Raw genomic sequence first — 14,006 nt, forward strand, 5'->3', positions numbered from 1 at the left:
ATGCAGCTCACAGCGTAATTACGACTGAACTTGAGTCCACTTATGCCAGACTTCAGCATCTGGGATTCTTTATGCAGAGATGATTAATATAAAACATGTTTTAATGAGTAGAAGTTCTAAAAATGAATGTCGGCTTATTCTACTACTTCAGAGGCATCATTATTGGAAAATAAGAAAAATGGACAAATTAGTTTCTCTTTTGGGAAATAGACTTTTTTGTTCATCTCTCCTGCACCTGTAACTGACACTAACATGTATCCTGAGACAAGGCTAGCCGTCGCCCCTTGTTTCAAGTCGTTCTGCTAAGCTAAGCTAACCGTCTGCTGGCTCACGAGGGAGATACCAATTAGACTCTCGTCAAGAAAGTGAATTTAATGCATTTCCCAAATATCGACCTTGGCTGTAGATTGAATTTATTGAACAGAATAAAATAATGTAGGAATATAAATACATGTAACATTTAAGGCCGCAGAGTCTAACTGAACCTAAGCATCAAACAGTTATATTCACTGAATGTTAACCCTGTAAACATTATCATAGTTTCCATACAGCAGTAAAAACCCATATAAAAACATTAAAAATAAATTCCAGCAGTCAGTTTAAAACTACAGCAATACAGACACGATAGCATCGGCAAATAAAATGCATAATATACGTCATTTCACATCGTAAATACATACAATCAACTTTGGCATTTGAACAAGTTAAATCGCTCACTTAAAATATCAGATTTCGCATTTAAACAATACTGTAAGAAGTAGTGATGGATGCTACACTTATTTCACTTGGGAACAATTTAAACTATGTGGTAACTGAGATGATGAACCTGTCTGTCAAACAGTAAGATATGTGCGTGGGTAGCAAGACAGCAGCCCGAGTAAAAGCACTTAAATCTTGTCTAACACCGACCCCGAGCAAGTGAAGGCATCACCGAGGCTGGATCAAGCAGAATTGGAAGACGAAGGGAAGGCATCTGTGGACAAGAGGCAGAATACTGTAAGTGAGGGGAAGTGACTCAAAGCAAAAAAACGCTATTCAAACAAGCAGTTTCTCTGAATATATTGGCATGTTCTGATGTTGTACCTCTTAGTGTCGGAGGAGGACGAGGAGGTTTGAATGTGCTTCCTTGTGCCAAAGTATCCACAATCCAGCTGAGAGCGTTTGAGCAATACTCCATCTGAGGAGGAGGATCAAAAGAGCCAAAAGCTGTGACATGGCGTACAGCAATTCCAAAATCCCCATGCAGCAGGCTCATGTTGTAATTTCCTGTTTATCGCACGTCTTTGTTACTGTACTGTGGGCTTTCGTCTTAATTAATGATACAATGGGAAAACTTGAGAATGGAGCAGAAAATGAAGGTTCTACTTTCACAAATGAATACAATGCAGTCCCAAAAACTATAAATTCCCTTATTAATGTTTTAAGCGTTTAATAAGATCAAAACCACTCTCATATCGACCTGTTATATATGAGGCTACCACACAGCCAGTTAGCTTAGCTTAGCATAGCATAAAAACTGGTACCGGGGGAAACGGCTAGCCTAGCACCATTCAAAGGTAACAAATAAGCGTATTTCCCATATGGAAAACTATTCCTTTATCAAATATGTGATTTTCTATGCATTAAAACATATCGTGAAATAAGTATCAGATCATAGTATCCTAGTTGTCATGACAGTTTGCTTTAAATGAATGCTCTGAAAAGGCGGCTTTCATTTTACCTCATTCTCAAGAGCCCTCAACCGGTGGTCGAAGTCTCTGCTTTCAGTCATATGTTTAAGCACACCATCCACCCTTCACAAATAAAAGGAGAGACGGTGACTTCAGCAGGATGGAGACAAAATGAATAGTAATTTCACAGCTACGGTGTTGGTGTAGGAAGTTGTTCTTACTTGACAGACATCCGTTTGAGCCTCTCTGAGTCACTGCTTTTCTGGATCGTGTTCTGGGCAGTCAGGAAGTCCTCCTTCTGAATGGTTTCCCACGTCATTAGCCTGTTGGCTGCTTTCCCTCTTAATTGTAATACTAATAGAAAAGGCAAAAGGGTTTAATCATTGTTATCGTTCGACACAGCTGTAGTGGTTCCTCAACCAAGCAGGAACCACCTTGAGTTTAAACTCATGTGGAAGCATGGAGGGGGAGCAGCTACAAGTCAAACCATCACATTGATCATTGGTTAAAAGGCCATAACATATTGTACTTCAAAGTACTCCTTAGTCAAGAAGAGTTTTCAGGCTTTAGAAAATCTAGTCAGTGACTGTTGACTTTGGCAAACCACATGTCATTTCAGAGCGAGGTCATTCATTTTGGCTGTTGTACAATGTATATAATAATAATAATAATAATAATAATAATAATAATAATAATAATAATAATAATAATAATAAAAATAATAATAATAATAATAATAATAATAATAATAGATTGTATATGTAGTGCACTTTTCATTCAGTGAATCTTAGAGTGCTTACATTAAAATAAATAAATAAATAAAAATAAGCATAAAGGCATAAAAACAATGCATCGCATAGATGTGATTGCACGTCTCTTTGGTAAAAGCCTGATTCAACAGTGAAAAAAGTTGCTATTCCCAGGGCAACAACTGCCTACATTTCAATGCAACCTAAAAAAAGGGAAGACTGACTTGAAAAAAAGTCAGAAAATGTTGCTCATAGTTTAGCCTTCTGCTCATGTGAACCCTTGCCTACAGTTAGCAGAAAGCTATTTTCCCTCCATCTCTGAAACACTTTGCTGATACTGTAGCTTGGATCACTCTGCCGATCAGGATGTTTGAAATGTATTTTCAATTTCTTTTACCTTCTCAGGTAACTGTCTACCTTGTTTATCACTTGATGCCCAATGACTCCAAAAATAAACTGCCAACCCCAGACTCCTGTTCAAATACTGACCAAAGTGATGGATCTTCATTGAGGGCACCTTGCGGATGTTCCTCTTGATAAAGAGATTGATGTGAGAGAGGATGATGAAAGGAGGGGCCAGGGACGGGCGGGAGTGGTACTGAACGATCAGGGTGTAGCGCTGGAACTTCCAGTAGATGTCGCTGTTAGCCTGCACTTCAGAGAAGGTGGAGCTGGGTGGACACAAAGAGAGCGGAGTGAAGAGTGTTGAGGTGAACCGTAGAGTAGAGATCTCATATTGTGGCAGTAAAACCACAGACACAGATTGATGGACACTAAGCTCCTTGTTCTTTACCTAAACATGGCGATGAGCAGGTTGATGAGCAGGATATTGGTGACCAGCAGGTAAACAACCAGCAGAATTACCACCAGCCAGTTACTATACAGAGTCCTGCAAGGCTCCTCACCCATCTTAATCAATGTCACATTGTCTGTGCAAGGCATGTCCCACTGCTTCCCCACTGGGATGGACACAAGAAAAAGGGAAGATTAAAATATGTCTCATACTTATATTATAACATAGATCTGCTATAAACGTTATACATTATTCTAAGACTGGTTTTAAGCTATTCTTTTCTCAAGTTTCATGACACACAAACAAACACATATACCATCCATCTCTTCCACAGGGATCTGTCCAAAGATGTGCAAGTATGGCCTGTAGAAAACACGGCGAAAGATGCGATCTAAGCTCGGGTCGTAGGAGTAGAGCAACGCCTGATTGGCTACTCCGTATGCCATGAGCCACACCATCAGGAAGAAGAGGAAGAAGAAGATGTCCTTCATCTGAAATGGAGAACATAGTTGTCTTTCCGTCATTATAATGCCAACATTTTGATATGTAACATTGGTACGGTGTCAACCTATGGAAACCTCTCACCATCTTGCCCACAATGATGATTTTTGGTCCCAGCTGTTTGTGAATGGCAAAGATGTGAATGAGACGGAGGGTGAAAACCATGTAGTCCACACACAGGACATCGCGGCCAAATCCATATGACCATGGGAACATCCTAAACACAGAGTGAAGCCAAAACAATGATAATAGCACCATCCAGTGGCCAACATGTAAAAGTACACGCAGGTTCTCAGGAAATTTGAATCTTTATGAGGATGGAAGTGAGAGGTGTGTGGAAAAGACTCAGGACAGGGATATATGAGATGATTTATGAGACAGTTAATTCCCGTCTGTGACATAATCATTTATCAGGTTCTGGTCAGATATGTGTCCCATACAGTAAAAAAAACTACTAGAAACACTGCATATGTTCACTCTGACCTTGTGCTCTGTTTTTAGGGGTCGAGAGCCAAAGCCTTTGAGAACAAGAGCCTTAAGACCCAAAAAGGAAATTAAAAAGGAACTTTTGTGATTCTGCAATATGAAAGCCTTAGAATCTGATTAAAATTACAGAAGGATTTCACATAATCCTGTAGTAATATCTACTGAACATACTGCATAGTTGTCTGTACCTGCAGATTACTCCGATGATGAACAGCACGATGGCAGCGAGGTCACACTTGTTCCACACATCCTGAATGTACACTCTGATCCTCTGACGCCAAGTCATCGACCCCAGAAAGAACGTCTTTGAGATGAAAACATCAACCATCAGAGCCAAAGCAGAAACACAGAATACTGGAAAGGTCTTTCAGTGGGTGAAACCACTTTATGTGAAATTGTTTACTCTTATATAAGTGTGTCTCTCTGCACTCACCTCACGGATCTCCTCACACACGATGGTGAACACCCAGAAGTACAGCACATACTCGGTGATGGCTGGACCAGCGGGCGGCGGGGGCTCGAAGTCCACCAGCAGTACGTAGGCAAACAGCAGCAGGAACAGGAAGTACATCAGAACGTTGCCCAGAAATGAGGTGACGGGCGCAAACCAGAACTGACGCCATCTTGACACTATGAACGGGCGCTTCGGCGGTACGCGAGAGTGGCGTATTCCTGTAAGGAAGGTTATGGTTAAGTAGCATCTGCTGAAAATGATAATTATGGCATCTTTTTCCAGAAGTACTGGACTCACCTTTAATGGTTGCTGTCCTGGGAGTGTTTGCTCCTTGCGCATCGGCTTCACTGGGACAACAATGATGCAATAAATCAACAATGAACAGGAACACAATGCTAAAATAAGTCAAATCATCACAAATCATTGTGTACCATTCAAAACTGAGACCACACATGTCGTAAAAGGCACTTTACAAGGCCAATTTACAAAGCAAATCACTTTCCAATTTGTGTGAGTTTTACATGTGCTTGATGTCCGAGAAAGAGAAGACGGTGGTGCCGTAGAGGCTGTCGCTGTCCCTGCCCGGTCCGTCCTCGTTAGGCTTACTCCCCTCCTCTTGATGCTGATCCTCTTGTTTCCTGTGAAGGTGAAGGACGTTGTTAAGAATCAGAATGTTCTGAACGCTATTAACAAAAATAATACTTTACTAATGTGGATTTTTACCTGAAGGAGATGAGGTTGGTGTAGCAGAGGATGGGGCAGAAGAAGCTGAGCAGGAGCTTCCACACTTCTGTGTTCCTCTTCATGTCGCCCCACCAGATCTGGGACAACAGAGACTTAAAAGAAAAAAAAGGCTTGCAATGAATTTTCTCAATAGGAAAGTGTTGTATGTAGTATTCTATCATTATTCCTTAATCATATCTATCAAGTTATTCAAACATTATGGTAATAATGTAAATTAAAATAATACTTGGAAGAGCATGTATTTCAATATATTTTATTCGTTTAATTGTTTCCTAAGGAAAGGAATTAAGGTTTAGCCTGAAAACATCAAAAAACATTTAAAAAAGGATTAGAACTGAACTGGATGAACTGATAGTGACTTGGTGCCAATATAGTCATTTATATGCCACATAGGTGTGAAACCAGACACACACCTGTACTCCGTCATGGCTGAAGAAAAGTCGTGCATCAGCACTCATGCCCATCTGGAGGCAGGTGGTACCGCCCCAGACTGGAGATTTCCTAATCAGCAGGGTGAAAGAGCGACTCTCGTTGCTCCTGTAGCAAGAGCTGAAGACATCTGAAAAGAGGGGAAGACAAGTGCAGAAAGAGTTGGGATGGACGGTTAGCATTTGGAAAACAAAAAGGTTTATTCTAAAAAATCAATAAAAACGGCTTAATCACTCATGTTACATACATTTAAGAATAAAGGCTGGACGAATAACACTAGAACAATGAAGATATTCAATTTAATGTCGTCATCATCATCATTTCTGCACATTTCTGTTGTTGTTTGATTGAGCACTAGTGTGTTCATGCTCTTACCGTGTGCCAGGTTCTCAAACCTCTGGGCGAGCTCTTTCATTGACAGTTTGGTCTCAGTCTCAGCCTCCAGCTTGGACAGTTCCCTCAGAATCTTACAGCCGCTCAGAGCGCTCAGCACCGACTCTCCTGCCTGTGGGAGAGAGCAAAGGAAGTCAGGGCATACAAACGCTTTCATAGGAGGTACTGATACATTTTTTGCTTTCTGTGAGTCTCAGAAGTTTTACCATCTCCCAAAATAACGTAGCCATCTCGCTGCGGTTCTGGAGGACAGCCCACATGAAGAGCGAAGCCCAGGGGAAGAGGCAGCGCTTCTCCCGATAGATGCAGTCTCCCCGCAGCAGCTTACTGGCACGCTAATGGATGAAAAGAGCAGGGGACGTGGTCTTGGTATCCGTCAGATGGCAACATTGACGGGTGGCATGTCAGTAGCTGTGATATACAGTATGTCTACGTTTGAAGAAAAGTTAAAAGTACCCTAAGAGCTCTCCTCTTGGATGAGATCTGTTCTAAGCCCAAAGCATCGTAGTAAAATGGCTGGCAGACGTCACCCATTAACAGTTCCAGGACACCTGCAACCTGAGGAGAGAAAAAAACAGACCTGTATGTGATTCCTTCACATTGTTGTTGATTTTACTGGAGCAAAAATCAGATGAGAGGCATAGAATGTCTGTCTCAACAGAAAAAAACACACCTCAAAAAGGCTGATCTCCGTCACTGGGCCACTCAGTATCTTCTCTGCTGCCACCGGCATATTTGATGTCGGCGCATAGGCTGCTGTACCTAGCCGTTCCACTAGACGGCGCTGAAGTAACTGGTAAAGCACCGTCCCATCAGCCACCGAGCGGTAGAGGCTTTCCAGCCTCCCGTAGGTCAGGTAGTCCAGAATGTTGAGGCCATTCTCAGTGAAAAGGCGCACAAACTGAGGCTTGTCGTTGATCAGGGCATCCGTCATGGAGTCTTCCAAGTCCTCATACTATTGAAGTGGGTGTAGGACACTTCATTTTCAGAAGACATTTTCACTTCATTACAAATGGCACTGCACATCAAGGCTAAAAGTGTACCTCTTTTGTCAAAAAAGGGTACAATAAAATACACGTGGTAGTATTTCACCATCACCTTCCAGTGGATGTCTCCGTTGAAGAGTTCACTCTTGGCAATGTCAACCCTGTTCCACGTGACCGCCAGCTTGAGCTCTTCAGTGTAAGGACTGGCATCAATTGAAGTACGGCGCTTACTAGCTGAAAAACACAGATTCACACCACAAACATCATAATAAAGACATGTTGCAACCTAAAAGGGCAATTTTCATGATATAAATTGGTTGTATGTACCTCCCACCAACGTTTTGAGCAGGACTGTATCAAAATCGTTTGGGCCCTCCTGCTCTCCATGGTAGATTGTAATAAAGTCTCTGTTTTGGTATATGCTCAGAGCCTGAAGACCGAACAAGGAGAGAAGACAAAACATGCATTTTGAATATATTAACTCAATACTTGGTGACACTGGAAAAAGAGACGAAGAAGTAAACAGATGGTGATAAAGAGTATTTTCTAATCCATGATGTTGTTAAGTGGACTGTCCTCCCAGGCTGAGTTAGCAGGACGGCTGGCCTTTAGAGATTGTACCAGCACAATTGAAGTTGAGCACAGTAATAATTGACCAGCAAGTAGAAAAGAAGATTAAGTCCCTGGTTCAACAGAAAGCCACAACACTGATTACATTACTGATTTAATGATCAAATTAGGACATTGATGAATGAGTCAATAACCAACCCCTAACTATCAAACTCACACAATTATCTTACCGCATGTTGCGTTACAGAAAACTAATCCTATTATTACGCTACAAGAATACTGGAACTACTTTCAAACAGCAGCTTGTTGGTGAGATGAATGTAAACAGCAACAAGAAAAACTCAATAACAGATGTCTCAGGAATGTGGAACAAACCAAGTAGCTTAATGTCTTCAGGCCCAGTAGAGGCTCAGTAAATAATGGGATAAGAGGAACGTCCTTGATCATTTTGCTGTGGTATCAGCAACAAGACTAAACATGTATGCTTGTCCTGATGGTTGAGGTAGAAGAAACAAAAAGTTTGTCCACTTGTGGGCATAAACACACATAAGGTTTATTGGCATTCTGCCCATTATATTATCAAATATCCTGTGGGAGTAAAATTGGAATCCTGACCTTAAAGCGTTTAAAGAAAGATATCACTAAAAACACTTGAAAACTAAGGTCATTAACATCAAGGTTAAATGTCATGGCAATCTACCCCAGCAGCCACGGAGAACACAACTTCTTCCTGCTCTGCATGAAAAAGGGCGACGCGATGACAACATGTCTGTCCAGACAGCTCTTACCCGTTCGACCAGTTTGTCCGACTCCGCTTCAGAAGGGAAGTGCTTTTTAACTCGTTCTGCCACTCTGTCTTTCAGATCCACGCTGGGACCAGCCTCCACATCTCCCTCACCAGAAGACTGGACAACGGGGGCTGATGAGAGATTGTCCAAGACATCACTCAAGAAGTCAGCCAGACCTCCCGAGCCAGCCAGCACCAGCCAGGGCATGGAGTTTTTCAGAGAAAGGTCGACTCTCTGATAGAGATTAGGAAAAGAGAGAGAAACATTTATTTTCAAAAAAGCGAATTTTACTATCTAAACTAGAGTAACCTATGAATTCCTTTGTGGCAATCAGCAAACATAAAAAGTAGTGACTGTACCTCCAGCATGCTTGCTTCCCCTGATATCAGCATACAAAGGACAGGGATGTCAATGCTGCCACTGCCTACAAAAATACAAAAAATATTTATAGTTACATCCTACAGGGCATTGATAAATTCTTTGTTTATAGTACCTCGCTTTTTATGCAGACATTGTGATCATTTTTGCAGACTTAAAATAAACAAACTGTCATCTCTATGCTGTTATGTAATCCGAATAGTATGCAAAGACAAAGAAACGGTACCCTGTGAAATGTTTTTTGACAAATCTCTGCTTGATTTTACATGTTGAAGAGCCGCGTCTCAAATTCCTGCAATGGTATGTGATGGCTTTCATCCAGCAGATACCAAAGGATCATCACATGCATGAATAAAGATCACCACTAGAGGGCAAAATAGCTTGAAGTCAGGGATGAATGTGCATGAATATAATCATGGTTTTAGTACTGGACTGTTTAGATCTCAGCTTTACATACAAATAAATACATTATTATAATATTAGTACATGGGAACCTGAACCTCTAATAGCAACAGAAGAAAGTTGAAGATCTGCTATTTTACTAAGGCGAAATTAAACCAGATCATGCGTTAACATTCTTCACGCATGTACTGGTTTCCCATATCCATAACCAGCAATTGCAACGGCAAACAGTTACTCTATTCCAATCCCATCTCTTACCCCAGATGCCTGTGCGTTGGTGGGAGATGTAGTCCTCCAATTTGGCCCTGAACCCCGTCTCTCCTCTACGTCCCACACTCCCATCGTCCACCAGCAGGAAGGCCTGATAGTTGTTGTCCAGGCAGCAGGAGTCCCGGGATGTGTTCTGGACGTAGTACTTTGCAGGAAAGCTGCCCTGCAAGAGGAAGAATCCAGGGGTATTATATAGCAGATTTGATGATACAAGTGAACAAGACCATTTTTATTTTTAGGGGTGTTAATCAGTTTGTAAAAAAGTCTACAAGTTCCAGTCCAACCTGAGGGTTGACCAGCTGTTCTCGGTTGTGCACCAGGCCCCAGGGAGTGATGCCCAGCGCCACCACCTTGTTGAGGGACAGCGACGAGGCTGCAGTGGCATGATCCCTCACCGCCTCACCGACACACCTGCCAACGCCTTCACGCAAGCCTGCCGTCAGGATCCACGCTCCTGGTTACAGTGAAAACAGGAACATTTGTGTTGCAGTTACTTATTGAAAGACGGAAATATTATGTCATGATAGGTTTGCAGAGTTATGAAGGTCAAAGCTGGAGTTTTATGCCTGAAAAATGGCTCAATTACCTTTGTACTAATGGGTAAAAAACTAAGGCATATTCAACTAAACTCTTGAAATTGGAATTAAATCAGCTTACAAAATTCTTCATTTTATATTAATGTAGATATTATTTCACTCATTTATATTATATTTGTATTTTTAAAAGAACTAGGAATTTACAGAATATTGAGGACAGCGTTGAAGGATAATGTCTATCAACAGTGTGTACCAACAGCGCGTCTTAATGTCTGATCTGGAGCCTCCAAGAGGATAGCTTTTTTTTAAAGTGACCTCAGATAACCAGAGATCCTCTTTGCTGTGTGCCACCTGCATTTGGCACGGCAATCAGGGGGAAATGGCTATTGTAGTTCCAAATTAGGATCAGACCCCAGAGTCATATAGTGTGATGGTACTACATTTTTTTAACAGTTGTATTTTTCCCACCAGAAAAAACCTATGAATAGGTTCTTTGTCTTCCGAGAAAGGGCTGGATCGTTATTTTTAAATTATAAGGCAGTTGCTTGGAAATGTTTATAACTTTTAGAGGGAATTGACTCCATGTGGAGTAGACCTCGTGTGAAAATTCTTACACAAGTGAAAATATACAAAACTGAAAAGCATGTCAGGCTTCAAACTCTAATCCATGTTACAAAAGTATCATCTTTGTTTCTGAAAAGAAATAGCTGATTCTGTGGTCTGGACGATTAATGAAAAAACGAAGAAAAAAAACTAAATCTGATGCGACTAAATCACAGCTACAAATGCTGCTAGAAATGGTATGTCATGAGGTTGTCACCTGAAAAAGAACAAAATTAACCAATGGTATAAGGCAACTAACAGCTAAAGCATCCGTGTCCACATATATGCTTTCTGCAGGGTTCATAGAGTTCATTTAAGACTTTAATACCACAGAAAATGCAGTTTGATATAATATTATATGTTCTAGAAAAAATGTTTCAGTACTTCTGAGCAGTAACAACAATAATTCCTGATGATATATTTCATTATATTAACCTGGACCTGGATAAGCAGCAGAAAATAGATGGGTGAATTTACTAATTGAAAGCGATGAATTAATTTAAGTCTTTGGTGAAAATATTATGAGACAAAGAGCCTGCTAGCTACTCTAACTAGCAGTAAAGACATTGCATGCTACACATCGTATGTGAAACTCCCAAAAAGGAGGTCACAACAATCCCAGTCCTAGATTATAGGGGCATAATGTCTCCCAACAGGCCACAATCAGACACAAAAACATTGTATAACCAACATTACCACCCTGCAGGCAAGAGAATAATATTTAAATTGAATTTAAGATTAAATTGTTGAATCCAACCAGCAGATACCCTGACATTAAAAAGGTACACCAGTCACCAATTATTTTGTATGTCAACAGTAACAGTCTGTAAAATCCTGGCATCATGTGCTGACCGTAGCCCCTTCGGAAACAGATAGCACAGTGATGTGGGTTTCACAATCCTGTTAACTGGCATTTGACCTAGGCCCCACTTTGTAGCAGTGTTTGAAGTGGTGGTTTTAGTTACTGCAAAGCACACTTTGCTGTCATGATATGTTTACCTGTGCTTTGTGAGGCTTTCACCAGCCCCTGCCTCAGGACCTCCCGCACCCAAGTCTTCACCTTTGTCCTGCCTTCTCCGCCCACTATAGAAACCACCAGGTTAGGTGAAGGAAGATCCCAGTGGGCCGTCATCAGAGTGTAGACCATAGACGGCGGGGTGTCCCATGACATACGCAGGAACTGATAACCCCAAAAAGGTACAAACGGACATTTAAATTATTAACAGAAACTGAAAAACTCTGACTTCATTTTATATCAAAATACATGCTGAATTAAACTTCAAGTGTCTTGGGTTAGTCATGCTGCAGGAGCTTCTCAGTACACATAAGCTTGCTGTCAGTACATTGTGTTTGTTGACTCAGGTGGAGCAGTAGGTTAGATTAAGAAAAGGAATATGAATGCACAATGTGTTAGAATCATTATTTGGCATTTGTCTTTAAACCCTTAAAGACATACATTCTAAGAATATAGAGATAAAGCAGAGTCACCCACATAGCTATGCCTCTTGCTGGCGCCTGCAAACTGCAACTCTCCAAAGGCATCAGTCGGGTATTCAGAGGAGTGTTGGGCACTGTCCCAGTGGTTGACAATCGCCGTGCTGAAATAGTCACCAAGAGCCACAGAGCCATGGGCATCTCTTGCACCACCGCACTGGCAGAGTGCACCATTACTGAGAGAGGTGAGAGGGAAATACACGTGAAAACAACGATCGTCCTCCGACACATCGCCACAGTAAATAGTGAGACATTACGGACTCCACAGAGTTCACACAGTACCTGAAAGAATCTTCAACAAAGGTGGTGCACACTCTTTTCTTGATAATTTTGGGGATCCAACTCTGAAACACATTTCTCAACGGGTTAATACACAGAAATGACACATCGATTGCGTAAAATGTTCCAGAAATCCCTACCATTCTGTGATTGGAAATCATGTGGCTGCAGGGTGTCGGGAAAATGTTAGAATGAGAAATGTCGGCTCTCAAGAGGAGGTGATACACTGGTGAGCTATGAGGTGCTTAAAACACCTGGCTGTGACTTCTGACATGTTGCTGTAGTTTCAGTCAGAGTGTGTTGTGTGTGTGAGTGTGTGCACGTAGACTCACGACTGTACAGGTATCTTCAGTGCATACAGAAGAGTCTGCAGTGCAAAGCTTGTCAAACAAAGGAGCCCCACTGGACTTTTTTTTTTTTTTTTTTTTTAACAAAAACAAAAACAGAAACCTGACTGGACTCTCTTTGCAAGTCTGAATTACAACCTTTTGCCTGAAGAGATTCATTTAATCCTTTGTCATACCAATAGCTCCCAGGACATTTTCACTGCCAAAAGCAGGAAAAGCTGTCAACACGACTTTCCATTACATTGTGGCAGCGAGCACCGTTTGTTCCAGCTTGAACTTTTTGGTTGAAGCTAGGTTAGCTTAAATGTAGTTATATATAGAGAGACGCTGGCCAGGACATACAGTACACAATAATGGGCGTGAACCTGGCTTTGTTTTTTGATTTTTTTTTTACAGACGGGGTTAGTCACTTTTAACGTTTAATTACGTTAACTGCTTCAATGACTCTGCCCGGCAAATTAGCAGTTAACGTGACAGTTGTTAACGGTCGAATGTGTACGTAAGCTAGCTTAACTTCCGCCAGTTGGACAAGTAACTTAACGCTACGCGGCGTCAACAGAGAGACTCTAGCTGGCCGCAGCTACAAGAGGTACAACATGTAGTAACGCCATGACCCGACACTAGCTGTGACTATCGCATTACTCTACGACCACCCGTGGTTACGTGCCGTCGAGCAGACACACGTCCGTCTGCCCATCGCTCGTCATCGTGACTCAGAACCTCGGGGAATAACGGCCAGCCACAAGTTGTGTCACAACTTCCACGGACTAACTTTCCCTTTTATCAAACTGCATTGTATGCCAAAACGCTGCCAAGATGGTAGTAGAGTGATTTTTTAACTGAAAGCCTATACCAACCTGGTCCTTCTCAGTTTTACAGACTTCGTCTCCGCCGACTCCCTCTCCTCCGGTGTCTCTCATGTTTTTTTCCTCAGTGAGAGATAGCGAAGGGGGGAGAAAATACTTAACTTTCTGTCAGCACCATTGTCCAGTGAGTAGGCTATGACTATTCACTGGGTTGCTAATAGCCCTGATTCTATGGGAAGGCCATACCCAAACGTTTCCCAGCAAGTCAGAGAGGAACCCAGGTGGAAGGCTCGCCACGCAGGTGAGGGTGTGGTTTTGAAGAAGAGGC

The 14,006-nt window shown here is 41.8% G+C and overlaps 1 protein-coding gene across 1 annotated transcript; it reads right to left on the reverse strand.

Moving 5' to 3' along the window:
- Window positions 1–396: 396 nt before the first annotated feature.
- LOC311033306 (transient receptor potential cation channel subfamily M member 4-like) lies at window positions 397–13,999 on the reverse strand. The gene is made up of 28 exons (XM_084040623.1): window positions 13,730–13,999; window positions 12,529–12,590; window positions 12,245–12,422; window positions 11,752–11,932; window positions 9,898–10,067; window positions 9,602–9,776; window positions 8,923–8,987; window positions 8,564–8,797; window positions 7,533–7,635; window positions 7,318–7,439; window positions 6,893–7,174; window positions 6,676–6,777; window positions 6,426–6,554; window positions 6,202–6,331; window positions 5,811–5,956; window positions 5,377–5,489; window positions 5,175–5,291; window positions 4,951–5,000; window positions 4,633–4,871; window positions 4,388–4,503; window positions 3,798–3,930; window positions 3,529–3,703; window positions 3,213–3,378; window positions 2,909–3,090; window positions 1,892–2,024; window positions 1,721–1,793; window positions 1,084–1,177; window positions 397–973 (listed from the first exon to the last, which is right to left on the reverse strand). Exons 1-28 carry the CDS (start codon window positions 13,790–13,792, stop codon window positions 942–944), a joined length of 3,765 nt encoding a protein of 1,254 aa, XP_083896749.1. The 5' UTR covers window positions 13,793–13,999; the 3' UTR covers window positions 397–941.
- Window positions 14,000–14,006: the final 7 nt, after the last annotated feature.

The sequence above is a fragment of the Eutrigla gurnardus genome (genome assembly GCF_963514095.1).
Source record: "Eutrigla gurnardus genome assembly, chromosome: 22".
In the NCBI taxonomy this organism is placed as follows: Eukaryota; Metazoa; Chordata; class Actinopteri; order Perciformes; family Triglidae; genus Eutrigla; species Eutrigla gurnardus.

Coding starts and splice junctions, on each gene's coding strand:
- LOC311033306 (XM_084040623.1), bottom strand. CDS start 13,792: ATGAGAGACACCGGAGGAGAGGGAGTCGGCGGAGACGAAGTCTGTAAA. Junction 8,798..8,922: donor GGGAAGCAAGCATGCTGGAG/GTACAGTCACTA, acceptor AATCTCTATCAG/AGAGTCGACCTTTCTCTGAA. Junction 6,555..6,675: donor CCAAGAGGAGAGCTCTTAGG/GTACTTTTAACT, acceptor TTCATCCATTAG/CGTGCCAGTAAGCTGCTGCG.